We start from the raw sequence: 27,772 nt of genomic DNA, 5'->3' as shown, positions 1-27,772 counted from the left end.
ACTTATGAACATATAATGGGACAACTTGTAATCTATTATATATATATGAATTATATGTATTTATCGTCTCTCTGTATCCCTGATTTCTATACCAATATATTTTATTTTTATAAATATTCTTATTGATTACTTTTTCTGCAAAGTACCTAAATAATGATTACATATTTATTATTGTGTCAGCATGTCTCAGAGCAATGTTATTAAATTTTCGTGGCTATTGCTGTTTTTATAGCAATATTATTTTCCATGGAACATTGCCATCACCTGGCCCTTTGAGTGTAAGGACAATAATAACACAAATTTAATTAAAAAATGTTATGTACTCCCTAACCAAGTGGATTCCCTTTTCATCAATAAGACAAAAGCTCTATTGAATGTGTTATTGCACTGATAAGTAATTTCAAATTAGATTACAATGCAAATGAGTTGGCTAGGTTGTGTTTTTATTCTTGGTAGGAAAGCGAAACCAGATTTGTGATTTTGATGGATTCCTCATTAAAGTAGACTATGCCTGACTTGTATAAATATACTCTAAAAATACATGCTGACCGTTAATAAGCTCCGTGTTGACTATAATGCTTCCTGTGTCCTGGAATACTAATTAATGCATTTAATGTCATGGATGAAATGGGAAGAAAACCAGCCTTGACATGGAACATGTTTTACAAATATTGACGGCGCTCATTCTCAGCCTCCTTGGTACTGCAAAATTCATATCTCATTTTGGACTGGGCTGTTGTTGGGAGGATGTGAAAGCACAGGAAGGCATCCATCAAATGCACATAAAGACAAAAAAGAAGATAAGTAGGACTCCCCAAATTATCTCTTGGCTTAAAGAAACATAATGCAGTTGTATGTTATATTGTTCTTCTATTTTACTTGCGAACAAAAACACATGATTTTGATTATTGAAAATGGAGGCTGCACTTGTCACAGATTCTCTTTAATAATAATTTCTTCATGAAAGAAAAAGTTGTTCCACTACAATGTCATTTTATGCAACACACCAGGTTAGGGCACTCAGACAACATTTACTTTCCATTCTGTGTTAGATTAAGCGTTTGTATTTAAAAAAAAAAAAAAAAAACTCTTGTACAGTTGTTTAAAAAGGGAGAGATGGTAGGATAAAGACTTCCATAGTAATATTTAGACCACTAAGTTCAGGAGAAGGGTAGGATACATAGCACTAACCCATTTTTGTAAGATTTTCTTACATTTTGGCACTGGTTTTGTAGTCATAAAGAAATGATATGTTTAAGAATTCAATGATAGTCTTTATCATAAATAAAGCATAATTTGTCTGCACCAACCATGCATGTGAATTCATCTGTGGTTTCTCCATTTCTTTTTTTAAGCACAGTTTTATTTGGAGGTTATTGATAAATTGTTTTAAATTGAATTAGATTGCATAATAACACATACAATAGAAAACATTTCATAAGTTACACGAAATAGATGCACATAATAAGCCATGATCCAGACCCTCTTGGTTTTCATTGTTATTATCCTGAAACTCTGAATGCATCATACCAATAATCCTGCATTTCTTCAGAGTGAAGTAGATTTAAACACAAACTAGTAGGACCTCAGAGTTAGAAAAAATCTGCAATGCATTTTAAAGTTCATCTTATGTAATTCTTCTTTCTGATGAGAAAAGTATTTAAGGTATATTACATTATGAGTGTAATTATAATTTTAAAACAGTGAGAAAAATAGACAATGCAAAAAGACAAACAAAAGGCTCCAGTGACAGCCAAGGTCTCTCTGGTTTGTGAGACTGAGATATATATATATTTGAGACAGTTTCCAGGACATAATGCCTTGTCCTGTGATTCTTTTTAAGTTTGGGGTGGGATGTGACATTTGACCAATAACAGATTTGCTAGCCATGTGGCTGCAGCACTTGTAACAGGCATTGAACTACACAGGGTAGAAACAGGGAGCAGCTGGGCACACCAGCTACACTCTCTGAGAGCATCCTGATAAACATCAGGGTATGTGATGCTCCTGTGCATTGATTAAGAAAACCTGTTTAGACTTTAATCTAAGATACAGACCCTTGGAGAACAAGATTGGACATATTCATTTATATCTCAGACAAGCTGTACAGAGATTCATACACAGTTGTAGACTGTGAACTAAGCTGGTGTGATGTTAGAGCTTTGACTACAAATTTTTCAAAACATGATTTTCATATTCTTCTTAAATAATTATATCCTCTAGTACACATGTAAACACACACACACACACACACAAATCATGTACATAGGTTGTCAACAGACATGAAAGTACATTTTTTATTTAAAAATCTTTTCTACAATATTTTTGGCATTCTTTTGGCTTACTGGGGTTTTTTTTTTTTGGTCTGTTTTTGTTTGTTTGTTTGCTTTGAAAGTTATGGCTTTTTTTTCAATTTAAGTCATTAGCACTTAGTTTGAGATGCAGACTGAAACTCACTTTGTATTTCATGGGCTCGACATGGAAAAATGCCTTGGAATTTTAATTTTCTTAAGTGTAACTCTGTGATGGGGAAAGCTGAGAAGTCAGATCATGACAAGCCCATTTCACAGTGCACCACCAAGCAACATAAAGTGGTGAGCTCTTTTGTAGGCTTTGTGGAAAGAAACTTGGAAAAGATGTATTGAAGGTTTCTGACACTTAGCAAGCGCAGGGTAAATTCAATGGGCTTTTAGCTTTATCTTCACCTTGAATGTTGGACTCGGGGCTCTTGTGCTTGAAACTTGTATTGTTTAACTCAAGAGAGAGTAGGAAAATGTCTATCTAGTATCCACTAGATCAGTAAAGCCCACTGACTCATGGTAAGCTAGGTAATGAGAAACAAACCAATTGAAGAGAGTAAGGCAGATTCCTATTCATGGAGCGTAGATCTGGTCGTGAACACACTAATATTTTTTTTTCTGATTCCCAGTATCCCACCTGGTGATCATCTTCCCATGAAACTCAAACCATTACGTTGCTACAGCAATAATGTTCCTCTCTATATCCTCTGCCCTAGACTCTTTCATTCTTGGAGTCTTCTAGGCCAGAACCTGGAGATTAAAATTTGATTCTTAACTTTACCCTCACTTTAACCATCTATTTGATTACAGTAAATCTCTTTTGAGTGTTTCTTTGATTAAGCCACTTCATCGACTATGAAAGCAACTGTTTTCTACACTCCAATTCTCAACACATTCATGAAAATATATAAGTAAACTAGAAAAGCCCTTGTGTGTAAACATTTAGGTTCATACTCATCTAAAAGTGCAAACGTTCTCAGCCAGCATTCTTTGTGAGTTGGCATCTGTTTTCCATCCTCCTGCTGCTACCCAGGAGATGTTTGAGCTCCATCATCAGCAGACTTGTAAGATGCCATGTGTCCACTGTTTCACATAAGGCTGTGCATGTGGCTCCTGTATTTGGGATGCTTCAGCCAGTCTCCATCACTGCCTGGAAGCTTGCCTTCATCCCTAATGCATCTGACTAAGCCTTCTATTCTCTTTGAAGTGTCTGGGGCATCTTTTCCATGCTTTTCCAGGGTACCTAATGCACAATCCGGATGTTGTGACGTCTGGAGAATTTCCCATGGCTAGCTTGTCTCCTGGGTAAGCAGTGATTCCATGAGGCCAAATGAAATCTTCTATTTCTCATTATGCCATTATTGATCTTAAGGGACATTAATAAGCATAGCAATACATCAGCATTTGCAGTACTTTAGGCTTTACCAAATACTCATTTATTCATTTCTCATAATATTTTCCAAAATATAATTTCCATTTACAATATTCATTGAGTTAAACACATTTCCCCAGATGCTGTTTTTATATATCAGAGCTATTTTTTTTTCTGGTACGTGCTTGTTTTTACTACAAATTGAATACAAAATATGCTATAAAACATTGAGAAAAGTTCCTATCTTTAAGACCTATTGTTTCACTGCTGATTAAAAAAAACCAGAACTTAGGGCTGCAGCAGCCATCTTCCAGTAACTCGCCAAAATGATGAACACAAAGGGAAAGAGGAAAGGCACCCGGTATATGTTCTCTAGGCCTTTTAGAAAACATGGCGCTGTTCCTTTGGCCACATACATGCGAATCTACAAGAAGGGTGATATTGTGGACATCACGGGAATGGGCACTGTTCAAAAAGGAATGCCCCATATGTGCTACCATGGCAAAACCGAAAGAGTCTACAATGTCACCCAGCATGCCATGGGCATCATTGTAAACAAGCAAGTTAAGGGCAAGCCAAGAGGATCAGTGTGCGGTTTGAGCACATCAAGCACTCGAAGAGCAGAGACAGCTTCCTGAAGCGGGTGAAGGAGAACGACCAGAAGAAAAAGGAAGCCAAAGAGAAGGGCACCTGGACTCAGCTGAAGCGCCTCCCAGACAAGCACACTTTGTGAGCACTAATGGAAAAGAGCCTGAGTTGTTGGAGCCCATTGCATGTGAATTCATGGCCTAATGTACACAAAGAAATAAAACACCAAGACTGCAAAGTGTTTTCCTTAACAAAACAAAACAAAACAAAACAAAACAAAACAAAACAAACAAAAAAAACCCCAAACCCCCAAAACAGAACTTAAAGCCTGCTACATGCCAATTTTCTTTTCTTTTCTCCTTTCTTGCTGTTGTTGTTGCTGTTGTTATGTGTTTGTTTGTTTACTGAGGAGCACAAGCAGGCTGGCTTAAGTCACTGGATCAGACCAACTAAACATTTTACTTGAGGTGTTTTTCTAAAAAAGATTCTGAGAATAGGGTTCCAAATGTGTAAATATTCATTGCGTAGCTTTGAAGAGGGAACTAGTGGAAATATTTATAGCTTTTTCCCAGGGGCGTATGAGAATCCTAGTATGAAGGGGACCTTCCTGTAGCCAGAGGCCGTGACTCTGAGTTTGGACTGACTCTGCAACATTAGCTTCTAGTTAATGGGGACTGTCAGCTAGAGTGCACCCACCTGTCACGTTCATAGTGAATGTGTGAAAGCCAAACTGATGAAATCTAATTTCTCCTTGATATGCCATCATCCCCACTTCTCAAACGATCAGAAATTATGGAGAGATTCAGCCTTCAACCTAATGGTTTCAAAGAAAAAGAAAATGGTCTGTGTGCTTTTACTGCTGTAGGTGGTTCCATTAGCATTCCCTTAGATTCCTTTAAAATACACAGTAGGAGACCAGCATTGTTTAAATATTTGGCTGTATAAGCACATGGGTGAGTGTTTTAATAAAAGAAGAAAAAAGAAAAGGGGAGAAAACATAGGAATGGGATGCAATTGGTTGATGGTTAACAAAGCTAACTCTTATTGTTGATTTTTAAAAACACAACTTAGCTTTTGTGTGGGAGACAGGCAATCATTCCTGGTCCTTCTGCTAGGCTTTAAGAGAAATGTCCCATTTTCAGCAGACGCTGTACGGGCTCCCTGAAAATGTTGAGCTTGCACATGATGTGCACACACCCAGTGTTGAACATTTTTTTTTTTTAAAACCTGCTTCGGATTGGAAATGAATATATCTATTAATTACAGTTATTTTCCATGTTTTAGTAAAACTAGCCATGAATAAATACATTGCTAACTACAAAGAGTGAGCATGGGTGATGCTTTGAGTCACAGGATTTTTAGAAATTTGATTTATTTTCTACAATGTTACTATTTTGAATGAGAAGTCCTGGCATTTTTAGAGGAGGGTAGCTCAACAGGAAATTCCAAGGATCCCTGTTATTGCTATTTTCATTCTTGGAAATACTTTAGATGTTTATTGACAATAATTTTTCCAACTGTATAGAAATTAAGCTTATTAAGAAGTAGAAATATTTAATATTTTCCTTAATAAATGCTATATTTCATATTCTGTATTATTTATGCAGGTAAGAAAGATTTCTAAGTTAACATTCTCATTCAGGACTTCCCAGTACCTGAAGATTTTAATTAATAAATCAGATTTTATAAAGATTTGGGGTTGTTTACCTGCTAGTTAATAAGAACTCAGGATTAACTTAATATTATTTTGAAAGATAAAATCAAAGAAATAAATAGGTTTTAAGACTATCCCTTGATTTTGAATTTTGTTTCTACTGTTGTTGGCTAATGTTAAGTTTATAAGAGACTTGTATCATGTTTATTATTTTTATCTCTTAATTCACCTTAACTTTTGGGAGTGTCGTTTGGTTGTTTATTTTGCTTGTTTTAGGTAGTATTTTAGATTTTCTCTTTAGGAGTACGGAACTGGATTGTTTGGTACATTGGTTTGGGGATATTTGAAGCATGTGTTAGTAACTTAAAACTAAAACAATTAGTTTTGTAAATGGGCGTTTTCCTGAATGTGTACAAGGTATTCTGACTACCCTGGCCCATACCCACCCTGTCTTTGTTCCATCCCTGTGACCCTACTCTCCTTCTAGTACTTATGTGATTTTGGTTTGTTCTGAAACCCAGTTAAGATTAACCATTGCCATCTGTGTGACTCTGAGTTTGAAATTTTTCCAGTGGAGTCTGGTGGGCTCACCAGCCATTTTAGGAGGGTTAACATACTGACCATTTCCTAGACTCTATCAGATGGGAGAAACCATGATTGGCTATTATTAGGCATGCTGTATGTAGGCTCAGTGTAGGAAAATTCAGTTGCATTAAGTTCATGATTGGAATAACTATTATGCCTAAGACATGGAATTTTGTAACCCCCTTTATCTTCCAGATCTTACTTTCTTTATGCCCCCTTTTCTGCAATGTGTCTTGTAGGAACTAGTATCAATGTCTTGCTTATATCTGAGTTGTAAAATCTATGACCTGCCCAGTTGTGCAATAGTGGTACAGTTATTTAAGGGATAACCAAGACTTCTCTGAGTGGAGCTGAGGTGAGCTCAATAGGAAGCTGTTTCTGGTACTGTAATATCCAATACAAAGAAAGCGTGACTAGGGACTGAGCGAGATTACTCAGCTGTTAAGGATATGCATATTTCTCTTGTAGAGGACTCTAGTTCAGTTCCCCAGACTCATACCAGGCTGATAATAAACACCATTTGAATCGAGAACTCCAGGAGTATATAATACCCGTGGCCTCTGCAGATATCTGAACTCACATGAACATACTCACACAGGGGCACACATATGCATGTAATTAAAAATTAGATTAAAAATTGAAAAAAGAAAGCCATGCCTGGGGAATTTAAGGTCCCTAGGTAAGAACACCTCAATGTGGCTTAGCCTAATTGATATACTATCAAACTACATTCTAGGTATTCATGATTCAACCCATAGACTAATGCAAACTTAACCTTAATCAGAAAATCTTTTCTTTTCTGGAAGTTGCTGAATACAAAAAACACATGACTAGTCAAGGTGCTGAAGATATATGTAGGTTGATAGGCTCTGCTTGGTTTTTTATGTGGAATGATCTTTTTTTTTTTTTCCTGGCTGGTTGGCTGGCTGGCTGGTGATTGGTTTAATGCTTGGTTTGAGGCAGTTTGCTATAGATTGTGTTAGCTTTGAGCAGGAATTTGAGAAGATCACTTTTAGTGGAATAAGAGAGATTTTGTTCCAGCCCAGTCTAGTGTCAGACAAGACAAAATTTTTTCCCTGATAATGAACTATAGATTTTATATTTATAAATGACCAGAAACATGTTTGATTTGTAAAATAAAAAGATCACTGAAAAGGTCTCAACAGTTTGAATTAAAAATTTTCACTGAATTGAGTAATTGTGCATTTTATCCCCTTTTGGGCATTTTCAGGCAACGAATAGTTGTGAAATAGCCAAAACCAAGACAGAATTTATAATTCACATTGTCTAAATCTTAAGGTTAGCCACCTGCTTTCTGGGTATGTGATTGCTGAGTGTGCAAACTTCCTCCCTTCTCTACCTCTACAGACTCATTACACTCCAGGTCTTAAGAGCCAAAGGGGCCATCCCCTACATCTGTTGCTACTATTAAGGAAGACAGCAACACCTGGAACCACAAGACAGTTCATATGGCTGTTTCCATTTCAGATGGGCAATGGAGAGAAGCTGTTACATAAAGTGTTCATTTATGCAAAGATGTTTCAGCCTTAAGCTGTTTATATACAGAAACTTTGCCAACATTCTGAATCCAGCTTACTATGTTGTCAACCAAGAAATCAAGCAATGGATGTATTTACAGGTTCTAGAAGTAAATAATCTTGGTAGAGTTGATCCCCAAAGAGGGAATCCCTACGCAGATTTTCCTCACCACTGATTCTAAATTAGTATGAAGATAAACACTCTCTAAACAGGTTTTGAAGCTCCCATTGTAGGGTCAACAATTTGCAGATGTCTAGACATGAATAATGCTATTCTTTACAGAAACTAAGTAGGCATCTGCATAGTTGTGATGCTTATTTCATGTAAGCCTTAGATAATCTGTAGGTAGCTGAATCCTAATCTTGGTTATATAGAACCTTAAGTTAACTCATTCAGCTTGTTGGTCAGGCACTGGGTGTTTTCTTGTCCTAGTCAACCACTGGAAATTATTGGGGTTAATAGTTGAAAAGTGCTCTCTTCCTATTGTTAGCCTTATTATATGTCCTAAAGGACATACGTGGTAAAGTTTTATTAAAATTCCTGGGATATTGGGTCTAGAAAGATGGCTCATTGGTAGAGCATCAGCTAAGCAGGTGTGAAGATCTGAGACTGGATCTCTAGCATCCATGAAAAAGTCAACCTCGTTCGAAGGCTTCTGCAAAGCCAACACTGGGTGTGTGGTAGGAGTGCAGACATTGGTGGGTGACAGGATGTCGTTGGCCAGTCATTCTATGCAATTGTTAGTGCCAGGTTAGGTAATAAACCCTGTCTTAAAAAACAGCATGCAGAGTGATGTAGAAACAAACAACAACAAAAACCAGAGACATGCACTTCTCGTCTCTACATGCACACATAAAAACACACAAACACAAAGTTTAAAAAAAAGACCACATGAAATTTACCAAACACCCCAAAGAACAAATTCTAAGACGAGTGTAAAGTCTCATTCTGATTGAGGTACTAAATGAACCTAACCATAATGTGATCTTATTCTGTATCTGTCCAGATTAACCAAGGTAAAATTATCCATATCTACACAACTCACTTTTACATGGCTATGCTTAGGAGGCTGTTCAAATGAGCTCTCCCATGACTAGATGATTGTGTCATGCATCCTACATGCAAGAGTCTTCTGTCATAGGATTTGTCTACAGTCTCTTTTTTATCTAATCAATTGGGAAGTCTGGGTTTGTTACATGGGTGGGCAATCTGACGCTCAGGCATGGAAAATGGTTGAAACGGAATGTTCTTGTTAGGGTTATTTTTGCTGAAATAAAACACCAAACTAACTTGGGAAGAAAGAGTGTATTTGGCTTACACTTCCATATCATGTTCATCATCAAAGGAGGTTAAGACAGGAACTGAAATAAAGCAGCAACCTGGAAGCAGGTGCTGATGCAGAGGCCATGGAGGCGTGCTGCTTACTGGACTACTCTTCATGGCTTGCTCAGTCTGTTTCTTATAGAACCGAAGATCACCAGTCCAGGGGTGGCACTATCTATCTGTAATGGTCTGGGCCTCCTATGTTGTCCCTAATTAGGAAAATGCTCCATGGGCTTATCTATAGCCTAATCCTATGGATACATTTTCTCAACTGAGACTCACTCTCCCCTCTCAGATGACTCTAGCTTGTGTCAAGTTGACATAAAACTAGCCAGCACGTGGAAAATATATCTAACTAAAATATAGAAGAGAATAGTCCGTATGATATGCTAGGGTGACCATTGATAATGTTATCTAAAAACTTGGTTTCAATTCAACCTTTGCTCTGATAACTTTAATTAACACCTAATTTCATTTTCAAATTTTTGCAAGCAATCGTGACCCCAAAGTACTCAATTCAAGTTTCCAATTCCAAATTAACCAGCGATGCAATCTAAAGTCAGTATTTATCTGTCTATATATCCTTCAATCCAAGAATCACATAGATACAGCAATATATTGTCTAATGTTTAATATAGAATTATACATTCAGCATTAAAAATGTCTTCACTGAATGGTTTCTTACTGCATCATGATATGAATCTTCACTCCCAGAACCCTGTGGTTAGAGTTTACAGCCAGGAAATAGAAGCCCTTCCTCGGAAGCAATAGCAGAATCCCACCATGTTGTCAGAATCCTTCTGAGTTCTTGTAGTACATCTATCCATACAAGTATCCCCTCAAAGAGATAGTATCAAAGGATAACAGACTACAAAACAACATTTTAAGACCCTTAACTTTAAATTAATGGCCCACCTTTCCCCTAATTTATCTTGTTTTTCCTTAGCAAATGCTGTGGCAGCAGAAATTCCAGATAATATTGTTTTATTAACACATAAAATACACATTCATATTTTTGCATATGTTAAATATTAATTAATTCGTAGCTAAGGAAAATCTTTCCCTGTTGGAGATCTTTTCTACCTTCATCAAATGACAAATACTTACAACACACTCTTGCTTCTGAAATACAGAGCCCACTGTCTTATAAGCAAAGTGACAATGGGTTCTCCCATGACGAGCTGAATTCACAAGCCACTTGTTCCTCCATGTGGCTCTGCCATTTGTTCTGACATCATCTCTTTAACCCTGAGAATAAATCTGACATCAACACTGTATCCTTTGTGGGCCTTCTCTAGGAATCAAAGGGCTGGGGAACACATTTCACATCATCCCCTTTCTGTGTGATTTGGAAGACAACATCCAGACTCAGAAGTTTAAGCATAGCTCCCCTCCCCTCCCTTCCCACCTCCTCCCCTCCTTCCTTTTCTCTCCTTATGGTTTCATAGAAAAGACAGCAGATTTTTGTTCCTGTGTAACAACTATATTTCTCATGTTTTGAAAACATTTTTCGAGGGTTTTTGCATCCCAGTGTATCTTCCAAGAATGCTGAATCACTTTCATGCCACCCGAACAAAGCAAGATGACAGCCCACATACAACCTGTTATCCAGACACACTTAAAAATGTTCTGTTTCTAAATAGTCAGGAAAACTTGAGGTTTTTTTTAAAAAAGAAAACACATTTTTCTTCACCATAGAGCTTTCTCCAATGACATTGCCCTATTCAACACAGTGCATACTTAATAACAGGCACTCTCCTTTCAAGAGCATCTACAAGGGGAGCGCCTGGGCATGTTGCAATCACTTGCTTCTTTGTTGCCTGGGATAGCGTTCCATTGTATAGAACTGGCCCAGAAACAACCTCTCATTGAGAGTGATCTGAACAACTATTATTTATTTATTTATTTATTTATTTATTTATTTGTAAAAGCTACATGACCATGGGTAAAATGTCTGCTTTTAATTCTTTGATTGTGACATTTGCCTTAAGACTGTAATTCTCCCTAAACTTGAGACTGAAACAAACACACACACACACACACACAAATAACAATATCAGGAGCATAGTTTTGGAGGTTTCTAAATAGCTATGTATTTCAGACAAACATAGTGACTATCTTCGTTATCAGCCATGTGGACAACTTGAGCAGATTTCTTTACGTTGTCAACTTGAAGAAGCCAGGGACCTATCAATCATCACACTTTCTGTTCTGTGCTATAGTGAGGGCCTTAGCAGAACACGCTCAGCACTTAGTTTGTAAGGAAAGCTTAGTCTCTTCTTCAAGAAAAGCATGTTGAACACGTTTTCACATACTCATTTCACAGTGTTAGAAACCATGTTTTGGATATGAAAACTGTGTTTCCTGGAAGGGAGAAACAGTGGCCCCTAATTCTGTTTTTCCATTGTGTTCAGCATTCCACATTTATATTTTTAATGTCACTAGTCACCCCTTCCATTGATGAGCTTGAGAGAATGTGTAGAAATGATGAATGTTTCTATATTTTGCTTTCATTTAAAACAAGAGGAAGACCGGCAAGAGTAGCACAAACATGTCTTTTTATCACTTTAAATTCTTTTATACAGCATGCTTTGATGATTCTCTTTTCCCTTTCCCAGATCTCCCCTCCCCTTCCCACTAACCAAACGTTTTGTTATTTTGCTATCTTAAATAAGAAAACAACTCACCAAACCAAACCAAACCAAACCAAACCAAACCAAACCAAACAGGAGCAAACACCATAAAAACAAACAGGCCCCGAAGCACGGCGTCTGCTGTGTGATAACCAATTGCTTCTGAGGATGGCGCCTGCCTTGGAATGTGATTGATAAGCATAGTATCACTCCATTGAAGGAAACTTATTTACCCTCTCTCAATGGCTACCAATCAAGGTGGGAGTAATTCTTTTTCTCCTTGCTCAGATTTTATCTGTCCTGAACTCTTGTATGTCTTATGTGTTGTTACAGTCTCTGTGAACTCTTATAAGCCCTGCTGTGTTTGAAAAACAGGTTCCTTTTAATTGGCCACCACATCTGAGTCTTACAATCCCTCCAACTCCTCCTCTTCAAAGATTCATGAGTCTCTTGTTGAGGAGTGTGATAAAAACTTCCCATTTACTGCTGATTGATGCACTCCACATTCTTTCAGTCTCCACACCCTGTGTAGTTTTGGGTCAATTACCATCTACTACAAAAATGAAGATTCTCTGCTGAGGGTTAAACAGTGCTCTGGTCTATGGATATAGCAATCAATATACCATTAAGAATCACTCACTGCTGTGTTCACTTAGCAGGACATTAATATACATTTTCCCGTGACCTATCTAGTTTTGGGTTCTTGGCCTTATTAACAGTGTCACGTATGGGTTCCATATCAGGCAGTGTGCTTCAATTCTAATAATAATAATTAATAATGATAATAGTAAAATGTTTGGTTATTCCTATAACATTTGTGGCACTACTTCACCAGTGACTATATCTTGCAGGTAGGTCGCTATTTGGTGAGCAGTGTTCATAACTGTATGATGCTTACATTTCCTCTTCTCTCCCAGTTGATGGATACTTTCCATTACTACTAATGCTAGCCAGTAGAAGTGAAGCCTCTAGTTATGCACAATTGGACTTCTCTATATATGATGGCATATATAGAGAAATCCATATATATATATGTATACATATATATACATATAAATATATATAGAGAGGCTCTTTTTGTAAAAACGGTCTTATCATCCGATTGTGGAAGGTAACCAACAGAATTGGTTATAGCATGTAATATTTTGGTGGTTTCTGAGATTTCTTTGGCTAATTTACTCAAGAATATGTAACCCATTTCTGGGACTAGGGTTTTTATTTTATAGCATATGAATTTTAGTTGGGGGATACTATCTCTCCCAAAATATAGTTTCATTTAAATTTATTTAATACATGTTTATAGTTTAGGACGTTTCTACAGGAGTTGATGGATATCTTAATAATGGAATTTTCAACAAAGGACCACTACAGGGAGTGAGGCTTGAGAAGAAAAGGACCTTCCTGGTTCTGCTGAGAACTTTCTTGGTCTAGGATTTTTTTGCTTGTTTGTCTTCTCTTCTCTTGTCTTCTCTTGTCTTCTCTTGCCTCCTCTCCTCTCCTCTCCTCTCCTCTCCTCTCTTTTCTTTTCTTTTCTTTTCTTTTCTTTTCTTTTCTTTTCTTCTAATCAAAGAGTGTTGTCTGGTTTTATTAGCTGTCCCGTTGGACATGAGCACTCCTAGCTTAGTTTCGGGACTGAATGGCTGAAAGGATTATTTTTTCCTTGTTGTTCCATCTTGCTTCTGGGATGAGTTTCTTGATGCCAATGCCTCTCCTAGATAGACCAACACTTTGAACCGTGAACTTTGGCCTAACATGAAATATCCACCTGTCCCTGGGTCATCCTCCACTGGGGTAGTTCTTATGTTTTATACCAGAATCAAATGTCCTGCAGCCCCTCCACTCTCCATAGCCGTCACTATATATTAGCACCAGACATACATTCTATTGGGAAGTTTTACAATGTTGACTGTCTTACTTTGGGTTTCTCAAAAAAAAAATCAATCACTTTTATTGAAAAATAATTACCCAGATTGGGATCGAGGCTATACAACAATCCAGCATCCTGTAGGAATACTTTAATAATGATTCTAAAAGTTAGCCCTTTCTGATCTGCATGTCCCTGAAGCTTTCATGGTGGAAAATAACAGTTTTTGTTGCTGTTATTGTTTGTTTGTTTGTTTGTTTGTTTGTTTTTGAGATTAGAAAGATGAATGAAGAGAGGAAACTATAAAAAGAATAGGGGATGCCAACTAACACCTCATCAGCATGGACTTAAGCAGCTAAAACTCCAAAGATCCTACAACATGTCTAGGTGTGGAGGTCCTCCTGTGAGCTTCCTTACTCCTTGACAGGGCATCTTCACATGCAGCACAGGGAACAGGAGTCATCACAATTGTGTTACACATCATTCACTAAGTTTTGCATTTATAAATTTCTATCAATTCTAAATGTTGTATTTTCATTCTTAAGAAAATAAAGCCATTTCTCCTGATTTTTTGTGATGCCAAGAAGTGCTTGCTAACAAGAGCATGATATAGCTGTCTCCGGAGAGGCTCTGCCAGAGCCTAGCAAATACAGATGTGGATGGTCCCAGCCAACCATTGGACTGAGCATGATGACCCCAATGGAAGAGTTAGGGCAAGGACTGAAGGAGCTGAAGGAATTTGCAACCCCATAGGAAGAACAATATCAACCAACCAGAATCCCCAGAAATCCCAAGGACTAAACTACCAACCAAGGAGTAATCATGGAGGAACCCATGGATCCAGCTGCATATGTAGCAGAGGATGGCCTTGTCTGGCATGAATGGGAGGAGAGGCCTTTGGTCCTGTGAAGCCTCGATGCTGCAGTGTAGTGAAGTGCCAGGGTGGTGAGGCAGGAGTGGGTAGGTGGGTGGGGGAACACCCTCATAGAAGCAGGGGGAAGGGAAATGGGATAGGGGGTTTGAGGAGGGGAAACCGGAAAGGGGATAACATTTGAAATGTAAATAAAATATCAAATAAAAATGAAAAAGAAAAGCAAAGAGTGCCAAACACTAAGATAGTGCCCTGGCTTGTGTGACAAATTATGAATAGGTGAGACACAATGTTTGAGGAAATAACTATCAATACAATTACCTTCTAAATTTCAGCATTAATCTGTTATGTTAACATCGTATGTTCCACAGTCCATGTATTTTTGGTCGGTATACATAAGTCACTGCTGTTCCTTCTGTACCTTTTGTCTAAACCACATGGAACCCTCCCCATTTTGTTAAGACTCTGCTTAGATGCTACTGATTTCATTTGGTCAAATTCCATCCCTATACCCCGATTTCTCATTATGACCTGCTCCTTTTGATAAACCTGAATTCTTAACAATATAAATCACACACACACACACACACACACACACACACACACACACACCAAAAAGGAACAATTCACAGTAAATCACAGTTAGAATACAGGAAAACTATTTTGTTGTTATTAGTAAACACCCTTCTGTCTAGATACTCTGAAACACTGAACAGAGAGATTAATAGGTACTGAGTGCTTTCTGCATGCTAGGCACTTAAATATTTTCAGTGAATTATTTCACTTAAAATTTAGTGCAAGACTATGAAGCAGATGCTATTGATCTTCTGTTTACATATGGAGGAACAAAGCATAGATTGTGCAAGGAAGATCTTGGGTCACCCAGTTTGTAAAAATCAAAGTTGGGATCTGAACTAGAGAGTATGGGTGCAGAACAGGCATTTCTTGCAACTGCATCACTAGGTATTTACCTTGGGATAATAAGTTTGTTGGACGCCTAATGTTATCCTCAGAGAAGCCTGTGAACATATTCAGCCTTTGCTCACAGGATTTATTGGGCTTGTCAGTAAGGGAGAGGCTGAGGCAAAAATATAGGCAGGATTCTTTATTATGTTACTACAATACCAATCTGGTCCCACACAACCTTTCTGGATTACTCACTACTTTAAGTCATTAGTACAGTGGCCTCTGGAGCACTTTTGTACAAAGTGAGTGCTAAGCACAAGTAATGTAGCTATTTTAAATCTTTTATTTTGCCAATGTTTAACAGAGAATGGGTGTTCAGTTCACTGCAAAGGAAAATTTCTAGTACCATAGGCTATAGCTAATGGGGTCAGCAAGAGGATACACAGTAAACCCCTGATAGGTACCCTAAATTGAAGTTGTTAAGAAATGTTGGGGAGATTGTCTGTATTTATTAGTTGTCAGAGCTAAATTTTCATGACCTAGATTTGATCCAGGGTTGCTTTGGAAACAGACATTTGATTTGTTCTTCCGAGCAAATGTCTTTGCTTAGGTTGCACACACGACCAGCGTTTAGACTTGTCCTCAGGACTGCGGTGACACTTTAATCATGGAAACAATTATCTGGCCACTGGATGCCACTGTTGCTCAACCAGAAGTCAGGAAACCAAGAATTCCTGTGGCAATACAATATTGGCCAATTAAAGAGCATCACTGTTCTCATTGGCTGCAGACTTATGCTCTCCAACTATTTTTGTTGATGAGTACAATTCATCTACTGGGGTCACTTTAACTAAGGGCAGGTGAAGTTGAGACAAGATGCACATGTTTAGTAACTAATTCTTAGTGTACTTTATTTTTAAAGTACCTTCACAAAAATACTTTCCACCCCACCCCTGTTTAGCATACTAGAGCTGACAGCCTCCATTAGCTATCAGGTAATGCTGCAGAGTAGGGCCAAACAAGGTTCATGGCCTTAGGCTATTAGAAGAGTCTCTTCATTCTAACAAAGGCCCTGGGGTGAAAATACTTTGCATGAACAGGCTCAGGCTCATATATTCGGATACACTGACATCGTTGTGGATGGAGAGCCTAAAGCAGTTTCTCAACATATCTCAGACACAGGTACTTTTAAAATTACCTGATTGCACACCTTTTAAAAATAGTAAGAATTGTGTACTTTTAAAAAGATCAGGTGAGATTTCAGAGAAGAGCTCTGAAGCAAAACATATACATGAGGTCTGTTTAGAAATGATCCTAATTGCTTTGTCTGAGAAGATTTGCATACCAAACACTTTTGCTTAATGTACGGTGAAGACCATGGAAGTAGGGACCTGCTTCAGTCTCTGTATGCCATTGTAGGATATGTGCTTTCCAATTTTGACGGTATTCTAACTAGCATTTAGTCATTGTGTACAGGAAGGCAGATAGGGCCTTAGACCCTGTTCATATATTTGAAAGTATTGCTTTTATTTTACCAGATAGTTAATTTTATTTTTGTGACTAAAGAACAAAAATGCCAATTTCACAGTATTTGAAAAATGTCAATTCTTTAACCATATTTAGAAAACAGGGGATTTGTATAAGGGTGACCCTCTTCACACCATAAATGTGAATGTATAATACATTTGCATACACGCATAAGTGGGGTCAGTTGTCTAAACCGTTCTTTTTATTTATTATGGTTTAAAAATAAAATGCCCTTATAATTTTTCTCTGGGATAGCTTTGTAGTTAGCATTTTGCTGTCATTGCAATTTGCTGGCCTCATAGAGTGTAGTAACATGCTAAATTCAGTATGTTTAATTTGACCTTGTGTTCAAATAAAAATTGATAGTTTTTTAACCTTGTACCTCAGTTTAAAATAAAAAGACATGATTATTTTCTCTTGATAACATAAAAAAAGTCACGGGGAAGTATGTGAAATATAAAAGGGTTATATTACCAAAAGTAATATTTGTATTAGCATTTAAAATATTCTACTACTTAAAAAGTACACAGCAGAATATTAATCATTTTAGATGGTAGCAGAGACTAAAAGTACTTAAGTTTTGATGAAAAAAATATATAATTACATAGGTTAGTAATACACATATATTCATTTCACAGCATAATAAAGTTATAGTTCACTCTAATGTCAAGAAATATTTAGAATTACCTTTTGAATACAAAAAATATTATTAGCTATTCATACTTTTTAAAACATTGTTTTGCAAGATTTATGTTGCAGAAGAGCCAGCTGACATCACCAAGAGCAATATTCTGCAAAGGAACACTGCATGGTATGTGCTCCAGTGTGGCCATGAGTCCCGGAATGGACTGATAAGTAAATGCAAGCTGACAAGTGGCCATTTCATTTGTCTAAAAGTATTCATTTAGCAAAGCCACATTAAGCTGAACGAAGCAGACCACTTGTGCTTTCCCAGTCTAATAGACAACAATAAATTATCACAATTGTTTTTATTTTCTTCCACTATTTGATTAGACAAAGAACATTTTTCTTTCTTTATCAATGTTAGCCAAAATAACTGCATAGAAAGCACTTGGTGGCAGCAAGCATGTCTTATCTAAAATAAATGTTAGCACTTTGTGTTGTGATAATACCTGTTAATTGACTATTCTTTAAAATATACATTAAAAAGCACACACTTTTTAAATGGAAGTTTCTATGCTTTAAGAAGCTATTATAAAGAAATGCAAGGGAAGACACCTTAATTCAACAATGTATACAGGGCACTAACTAACAAATATATTTTAAAAATTATTTTTCCATGTGTATGTGTGTATGGTATATGTGCATGTGTGTATGCATGAACTGCTATTTGTGGGTGCACATGTCTATGTGGGTGCATTTATATGGTGAGGTCTAGGTCTGACTTTGACAATTTTCCTTGTCCCCTTCCCTCCTTATACAGAGATGACACTTAAACACAGACCCCCGTTGTTCTTTGGCCAATCTACCAAGTCAGCTTGTCTCAGGGTTCCACTGTGCTCTGATTACAGGCAGGAGGTCACTCATGCCCAACACTTAATGGTTCCGGAGAGCTAAACCCTGGTTTTCACACTGAGCCACCTCTAGCCCTAATTGACTTTGTTTTCAATGCATATTAGCTTGATTATGAAAGGTAAAAAATGATTAGTATAATTCATGATGTTAAAGACTATTAAATGATGGAGCAAGCATTTAACTAAACAAGTATTAAGTGCAAATATTTAAATACAACCATGTTCTTAACATAAACACATCAATAAAATGTTTTAAAGTAGACTGTATAGTTAAAAACGCAGTTTAAAACTTATTTAGCTAAGTTATCTTAAGTATAAGTAGGTAGAACAAAAGTGTTTCCCTGAGTTAATATGGCTTTAGTATTTTCCTTAAAATTACTTTCACAAGTGTAGATGTTCTCATATCAGACTTATTTGTCTTACTTTGTTTCTATTAATAAAATAAAATTAAGTTGCACTATTTTCCCCCAGAATTTAGTTCTAAAAACTGGTAAGATATTTTGTACCACTCTGAGAGATTTTGTTGATAGAGTAGCCTGTTGTTCAAGTGTCTATTCTATCTGTAATTATAAAAAAGTTATATCATTTTACATATTTGGGGGATTCTGTGTAATATTTCTTTATATTTTGTAAAAAAAAAGAGAGATCAAATCATGATAGCATATTTACTGCTGCAAACATTTATCATTTATTTGTATTAAGAATTATATTACTTTATACAGTGGCTGAATTAATTTACATCCATACCAGAGGTATTTAAGGCCCTGCCTTTCTCCTTTGCTTTTGCCCTTCAATATGTTGGATTTACTTTGTTGTATTCATTTTTCTCTTAATTTTCCTTTTAAAATAATACCTATTATAGCTAATGTAACTGATATTAAAGAGGGTTAAGGTGCTAACCACTGTGGTTTTGATACATAGCTGTATCGTGATTAGTGTTATTAAGTATCTTGTTTTAATTCATTTTTTAATTTATTAAATTAATACTTTATTACATTGCAAATGTCGACCCTCTCCCAGAGTTCTTCACCCCATCTCCCCTCCCCTTTGCCTCTGATAGGGTGCTCCCTAACCCACCAAGCAACCCCACCCCTCACTCCCACCATACCAGCCCCCAGCATCCCCGTTTCCTGGGGCATCAAATCTGTTATGAAGTATCTTCCTATACATATTTAGCCATTATATTTTTTTCAGAAGTCTTCATTAAAATCATTTACCCATATTTTAAAATGACCATGGCTATTACTATTGCTAATATCATTAGTGGATATAAACCTGGTTACCTCATATCTTGTGCACTTTAGTTACTTGTCCTATAGAGAGTTTACAAGCATCTTCTCCCATTGGTCGGGTCCTCTCCTCCCCACCCGCCTGGTTCTTTCTTTAGCTGAGCAGAAAGATTTTAGTTTGAGATAAATCAACTCGTCTTTTTATTGTTGGCTCACACTGATGTCCTGAAATATTCTCCAGATGTGTTCTAGTGGCTTCGTCTCTCCATTTATATTTTGAGTTGATTGTAGGTCCACTTTCATGTTTTCGTATACATACATTCAAGTTTCCAAGACCAGTTATTAAAAATGCATTCTGTTCTTAAGTTATTATTTTATTTTATTTTATTTTATGCCAGCAATGGCACTCAAAGATGAATGTTGACTAAGTATATTCATAGCTGTAATTTTTAAAGTGTGCTCTAATATATTACAGATAACCTAACTAGTGTTTATCTCTTTTATGGCAGATCAACAGCAAAAGCTTTTGTCAAGCTATTAATATACATTATCAACCTCCTTTTGGAAGGAAACACATAAAGGCCACCTGGTATCCTTTTCTGAGTGAGTGCTTTCTTCCACATCAACAAATATGATCAATGCAGGTCTTAACCTGTAGTTCTTCCATGTTAAACTAGGTTGTGAGTTTCAGTAGTCTCTGTGACTCTTCTTACCATCCCACTGGTAAACAGAGTATTAAACTCTTAGAAAATGAATATTTTCTGAGATGCAAATCCCAAGAAATAGAGAATTGGGTGTCACTTGAAGATAGGAAGAAAGAGAGCTGGTAGATAATCTTGGACCTCATGATGCTTTAGAAAACAGGCAGATTTAGTAGAAGTAGGGGAAGGTTTGGGGAGCTGCAGGACAGGAGATGAGGCAGGGAGACTGGGAGACTGGGAGGTGATTGAGCAGGCAAGGAAGAGAAAGATTTGCAATATTGAAAGAAGAGGACTCAAATTTATGAGCCTTTCTGAACTCTCAGAACCTTTTTGCTGAGTCTTTGAAGGTTTACCCATCCGTATAGAGAAGATGAAAATATGTGGTTCCTAAATGATTGCTTTAGCGGGCTGTTTAGTGGGAGTTCAAGAAAAATTCTAAGAGCTTTCTGAGACTGTACTCAGAATAGCATCCATTTGGGGTGTATGACAAATACCATTTTTCTTTTGAGAATTCTGTGAATTAAATGTAATATGATTAAACTCTTTATAGAGTTTTAAAAAAATAGAGAGAGAACAGGAATGTAAGAAATGCGATCGTATCCTCAATGAATATCCTCAACGGTTAACTCACTTTTAAACATTTAGATATGGAAAGGGACAGAGACAAACATCCACATTCTTTTTGCTTTTAATCAGTAGCTACTATTGAATGTTTACTTGGTCTTTCTGGTGGACATATAGAACATAATAGCCCAGCTTAGTAAAGAATCATCGAGCTTATCCTCAAGAGATTTGACTAGAAAATTCATTCGTTCCCTCCCTCTCTCTCTCTCTCTCTCTCTCTCTCTCTCTCTCTCTCTCTCTCTCTCTCTCTCTCTCTCTCTCTCTCTCTCTCTCTCTCTCTCTCCCTCCCTCCCTCCCTCTCTCCCTCCCTCCCTCCCTCTCTTTCTATCTTTAAAATAGCTGTTGGGAAGCCAAACCAGAAGAAGACTTAAGGAGCAGAAAAGCTTTCAAAGGCATAACCCATCTCCTCTCATCTTCCCAGTGACATACTTCATTCAACAAAGTTCCCCCTCTTGATAAGTCAATCACTAAGAATTCATCAATGGATGTCTCACATTAATGCCATTAATGAAATTGGTGTCTTTATGATCTTGTTATCTATTTATACTCCCACCATTTGAGGGAGTTGAGGTGGGGAAGCAAGCCTGCCACATTTGAGCTTCTTGTGGTGACTCTTCATAATAGAAACATAAAGGGATTTTAATTCCATATGCAAGTTCTTCTATAACCAGGAGCAGTGAGTCACCTGTGAAAGGGACATGGGGGAGGTATCAGAGGATAATGGTATGCATTGGGACTATTCATTCCCGGGAAGTGATAAGAAGATAGGCCAGAAAACTGAAGCTTGGCCCATGTGAAGACATCTTCTTTAGGGAGAATGAGGACCTGCACCACCTCGTTCAAGTTGCACAGTTCTTTTCTCATGCCATGCAGTTCTGGTTTCAGATAACAAAGGGAAAACTGAACTAGCTCAATGAAAACACTACAAAAAGAGCTTGAATCCTTTCCAGACCCATCTGGACTTTTGTTCCTTTCAAATGGCAGTTTCATTCTTTCTCGTTGCACGGACAGAATGAATGTGAACTTTTTCTTTCCCAGGAACAGAAATCCCAGGGAAGGAACGTGGTGGAAAGGACTGTCTCTCATCTAATCAACAGTGACTGATGCATTTTTCTGTGTTTGACTTGTCCAACTTAGAACCACTAGAGTGTTGTAACGTGAGCGGATTTCCAGATTCATAAGAATCAAGGGAGAAGGTATTCAACGGGTCGTTCCTGCTCCTTGTTTGTGGTTGGCTAAATAATGAGTTACTTAGTCTCTCCCCAACCACCCCCGCCACCCCATCCTCACCCCTGGCCTGGTTTTAAGTCTCAGCTACACATTTTAGTCAAGTGATAAGATTTTATTATAACACCACACTGCAAAGTGGGGAAATGCAGAGATCTGTTTTTGCCTCTGGCAATTCAGATAGCATGTCCTTCCCATACCAGGTAGAAAATGTTCTCTGTGATCCTGTTCCTCCATGTGCTAATTCAGCAGACATGGGAAGCTGATGAGAGCAGACATATAAAATAATAATTCTTTTGTATTCTGTTTTAATCTTTATGGCCACACTCAGGATACCATGTTCCTCTATACATGTCTGTTTCTAATTGAAATGATCTAAGCTAGGCTTTAAAATATAAGATTTGTCCCTATTGAATATGGCATGCTTCTATAAGTTACAACTTTTATGTCCAGTTTGTAAGCTCGAAAGCTGTTGGTCAAATGTCAACCTATGGCCAGGTCAATTACTGTTTGATTCAGTAAGAACCAGGAAAATATAGGTCAAGACAAACCCAACTGAGATTTAGATACAAATTATAGGTACGCTGGCAACGTAATTGGTGAAAATCAGCTCTACGGAGATGGTGACATCTATGATTGTGACTAAAAGTCCTCTTGTGCTAAGAATTAGTCTGGAAAATATAGGTGAAGTGAGAACATATATAGAGGTCCTGCAGCAATATATAAAGATCTGCAGCAATGGCAGGATAGGAGTTATTATTTTTGAGTACTAAGACTTGAACTAAGGGTTTCATGCATGCCAGGTACTATACTCTCAGTCCCTTGAAGGTAAATGAAGACAAAGAAATCCTCATAATAGGCACATCTAGAAAATAACATGAGATATTTACACATCTAATCATTTTCTCATAACGGGAGTTATAATTTAGCTATTATAATTTCTTCCCTTTTCAAAAATAACTGTCACCAGAAACTGGACTCCAACAAAATGTAGGAGCTGAAACTCCCTCCAGTCCCCTTGAAGGAGCTTGTTTTTGTCACTGAAATTGTTATTGTGGTGGCAGATGTAAAAATGAGCAGCTTTTATTGGAGAAAACGTATCTGAAAGTAATCATAAGCTGATGGAAGACAGGTAAACTGGGCCGAGATTGTGTTAAACGAAAGGAAGCAATGAGTGTGGAGAGGAGATAAGACAAAAATAGAGATAACTCCCAAACCCGGTGCATGTGCCTCTGCAGTCAGTGCCATTCTAGTTAAGGCCTGGCTCTGGGGACTCGTTTTTTCTCTGTCCTGGGCTGCTTCTGGATAAAAAGCACACGCAGTTTGTTTGACCTGCAGTGGGCCTGTTATACACTGGGGTCAAGGAAAGGCTTCAAGCTTCAGGCTTCTGTTACTGCTGTTTTCAGCTGCCTGGGAATTCTTAAGGGATGGGTTCATAGTCAAAAGATGTGGGAGATGGGGAAGGACTCCAATAGTGACCGAGGAAGTAGGGAGGTTTGGTTTTAAAGCACCCTTGCTTTTTTGTATATATTTAGTCACTGCTTTGAAAGAAAGCATAGAAAATGCTTCATAGAATAGCTGTACATATAGCAAAGGAGTATCCTTGGACTCACTACAGGTTCTGGCCCCAGCATAGAGCAGTTTTAGACCTGTGGCCTCTCAGACTACAGTAATCCTTTCCAGGGCATTTTAGACTTAGAGAAACTTAGTCGTACAGTGGTTGATGACCTTGGAAGCACACACCCTGCAAAGAGGGCAAGTGCAGGGCCTCAAGCTGGCCCTGCTATAGCGTAGCTCTAACGGCTCAAAGGTCAGCTAAGATCTCACCTCCTAAACACCTTCAGACTGAACAGCACAGGCTAGAGAGAGTTTGCATAATTTCAGAAACAAAGAATGTGGTTTCACAAATATGGATTTTTAAGTTTGGCCCAATGTCATCTTGGGAAGGTAGGAGAGATGGCGTATTTGGAAAAATAAAAAGAACTATTGGAAGATTTCATCTTACCTGCGAGGCTACCAGCTACCTACAATATCCATTCTAAAGTACTAAGTATGGAATATTCTGGGTGATGTCGAGGGACAAAGATATTTTATTCCCAAAGCAACGTTAACTTTCTATTTCCAGGGAAGGTTCTGTGTATGGACTGACACCTTGGAGCAATAAAGAAAATGTCCTGTTCTTGTGTCAAAAAATTCGTTCAGCAAGCATTCCTTCTGGTGGACTGACTACTCAGCGGGACAGCTGTCCAGGGCCTCTGCTGGGGCAGCCCCAACGGGAGCGTTTCAGACAGTGGTCTCCACTGAGCTTTTCAGATCCTGCTTCCCCAAGCTCCTACCACGACCCTGCTGCTCCCACTGCCTGACAGGTGTTTTTCCAACTCTAGAGGCTGAGGATTTTGGGGAGTGTCTGAGCCAATAAGATTTCTCCTTAGGGGGAGGGCGTGGCTACATGGGTCAGAGCAGGGGCGGGGCTTGCGCAGCGGAGGAAAGCCTGGCTGGTTGCGTGGAGGGTTGTTTGATTCCCACCCCCCACTCCCCTCTTTTTTTCTTTCTTTTCTTTTCTTTTCTTTTTAAAAAAATCTTTCTTCTGACTCTTATTAATTTCTCTGTGGGGCTGCGGCTGGAGACCGCGGAGCGTTGGAAATGACGCTCGGAGCTTTAATTACTGCAATGGCTGGACAAGTGTGAGGAAAGCTGACAGTGGAAAAAAAGGGGGACAGGATCGGGGAGAAGCAAAGAAACAACACCCCCTCCTTTTCCCTCCAGATTTGGACAGGAGGTGCAAGGAGACTGAAGAGAGAGCTGAACATAGCCGGGTTTTGGGGGGAGAGGCCGGAACCCCGCCGCCTCTTTGCAATCAACTTTTTTTGGAAGCCTTTATTCCCCCTTTCTTTTTATCGTTGACCAACCAGTGAGGAGAGCGAGCGAGCGAGCGAGCGAGAAAGTGAGGAGGGAACGAGCGAGCGGAGGATCACTCCGGGAACTAGCTGTACGTTGTGCTCGGAGCACCAGCCGCACAGTCGCGCACACTCCCACCCGCGCGCCCTCCTCCGCGGCCCCTTGCCGGGTCCGCGGGTCCACAGGTCCTGGAAGCCGCCACCGTCGCCGACTGGCTCTCCGGCCCCGGGAAGCCCGTGCACCAAGCGCGCCGCGCCCGCCCCCCTTGAGCCCCCCAAGCGCTCCCGGCTGAGGGGGGGGAGATCTCCTCCGCGTGCCCGCAAGTGGCTATGGTATTTGGACATGTAATTGTCAGCGCGGGATCTGAGACTTGCCAAAAATGAAGCTGGCGACGGGACTCTGGGTCTGGGGGAGCCTTCTGGTGGCAGCGGGGAGCGTCCAGCCCAGCGCTTCTCAGTCAGGTGGGTCGCGGTCTCGCGGTTCCCGGTCGCACTCCAGCTGTTGAACCCGCCACCGCCTCCGGTGGTTCCCTTCTCCCTCGCCCCTCTGTCACCCTTCGGCTCCAGGGACCCTAGGGACAGGGCTTCTGCCTTGGGTCGTCCCTCGCTCCATCCCAAACTTACCTTTGTGTGTGCGTGCGTGTGTTTTTAATTGATGCTACAAATGACTCCGCTTTCCTGCCTCCCTCTATATTATTGTCCCCCCTCTCGCCCTCTCTTTAGCCCCCTTCTTTCTTTCTCGCGCGTTTTCTGGGAGCCTAAGCGGGATCGCTTCTGGTGGCGCCCGTTGTTCGGGGCGTGGGAGACCTGAGCCCGTCAGTGGAGGTTCCCTCCTCCTTGAGCTGGAAAGGGGTGGGGGGAAATCAAACCAAACGGGAGAATCGCTGCACCTCTTCGGGCTGCCAGGAGGTTCCTGAGCTGAGCCTGGCTGGCCTTCCCCGGGGTGCAGGGCTGCGGCGGAGCGCGGCCGGGGAGCCAGGCTTGGCACCTGAGCATGCTGGCGCACAGTCCCTGGCCCGAGTCTCCAGTAGCCTGCGGGGTCACACCGGACGCCCAGCCCTATCCGGGCAGCTGGAGCGCACCGGGTGCGCGCCTCGGCCGGGGGCCAGGGACTCTGGGCCTTCTTAGTTGGCATCTCTGGGCTCTCTTGCGATTGACTTGGGGCGAGAAAGAGGGTGTGTGTGAGTGTTGGGGGTGCGACTCTCCAGCCAGAATGATCTCTCTCTCTCTCTCTCTCTCTCTCTCTCTCTCTCTCTCAATAAAAGAGCCTGGCATACTGAGCCCAGAGCCCAGCCTTCCCTCCCCATGCTGGACTTGGCTCTGGGAAGAGTTCTTCCAGTAGTGCAACTTGGGGTTGGCCTAAACTTCTGTTTACTGCCCTGCCGGGCTGCAGAGCCCGCGGGTGGCGCTGACTTAGCCCGAGGCGGGCCGGGTGGCGGCGTCCTGAGCGCCGCCACTGTTGGCCGGATCGCCCAAGCCCCAGGTATTTGGACAGAAAAAGGACTAATTGACCAGGAAAGAGGCAGTACAGTGTCGCTGGCGTGCTGGGGCCGCCAGAGCCAATGACAGCAGCTGCGATGTAGAGGAGCTCAAAGTTTTTTGACTCTTGGGAGTTTCCCCGGGGATGAGAGGAGGGGACGCGAAAGGACTAGGGAGAATCTGTGTGTCTGACCCGGCCCAGAGGGGAGAGAAGAGGGCTTTTGGAGAAGGCAGAGAGATTTCCGGAACCTTCCCGGGCTGGTGGCGGGAACGTGGGCGTCAGCTTGAGAAGATAAAACATTCAGGAGTGGCGACAGGGAGAGCTTTAGGTCCCTAGAGGGTGTCCTTCTGACCTCACCGAGAAAGCCGCAGCTTGCTAGTTTTCCCGCTCCGCCCCCGCTCCCGCCTCTTCCTCCTCGTCTAGTAAATAACAAGTTACAATCTCTGAGCTGTTCAAAATGACCTTCGAATGGCACATGTGCGCCATTTGTGCTGGCCGTTTGCATACTCCCAGTGACTCTGAAATTCTTCCTGCATACCAGATCCTGCGCTCCAGCCACCTCTGGAATCAGAGCAGCAGCAAGGACTTGAGATTCCAGGCGGCCGCCTAGATACATCCCTTTCTAGCCCCCGACTCGGAGCCCTTTGCCTTTCCCCTCAATGGGTTGATTATGCACATTGACCCATTCAAAAACACTTGCCACTGTCATGCAGGCTTAGCCGAGAGGAATTTCTATCAGGCCACCCTACCAGGGGGCTGTCTGGCGTGGCCTGGGCCGCTGGGGGATCCCCGCTTCAAGTCCACAGCAATTTGGTATTAACTCTGCAGCTCCCGGTTGGGGCTATGCCTAAAAGCCCTTTTCAGAATTTAGGCAAGGAATGTAATCCAAATTAGTTCTGCAGCTGTCCCCTTCTGCG

General features: G+C 39.9%; 1 protein-coding gene and 1 pseudogene across 4 annotated transcripts in view; both read left to right on the top strand.

Moving 5' to 3' along the window:
- Positions 1-3,998: 3,998 nt before the first annotated feature.
- LOC110289942 lies at positions 3,999-4,464 on the top strand (annotated as a pseudogene).
- Positions 4,465-24,975: 20,511 nt separating this feature from the next.
- Positions 24,976-27,772, top strand: part of Erbb4 (erb-b2 receptor tyrosine kinase 4) — a 1,013,423-nt gene continuing 1,010,626 nt past the window's right edge. For all 4 annotated transcript variants that reach the window (XM_021186126.2, XM_021185960.2, XM_021186207.2 and 1 more), the window contains exon 1: positions 24,976-25,837. In XM_021186126.2, the coding sequence (XP_021041785.1) occupies positions 25,756-25,837 (82 nt within the window). In that variant the 5' untranslated portion in view covers positions 24,976-25,755. The remainder of the gene's footprint in view (positions 25,838-27,772) is intronic.

The sequence above is a fragment of the Mus caroli genome, chromosome 1 (genome assembly GCF_900094665.2).
Source record: "Mus caroli chromosome 1, CAROLI_EIJ_v1.1, whole genome shotgun sequence".
Taxonomy (NCBI): Eukaryota; Metazoa; Chordata; class Mammalia; order Rodentia; family Muridae; genus Mus; species Mus caroli.
This window is presented reverse-complemented; position numbering and strand designations above follow the sequence as displayed.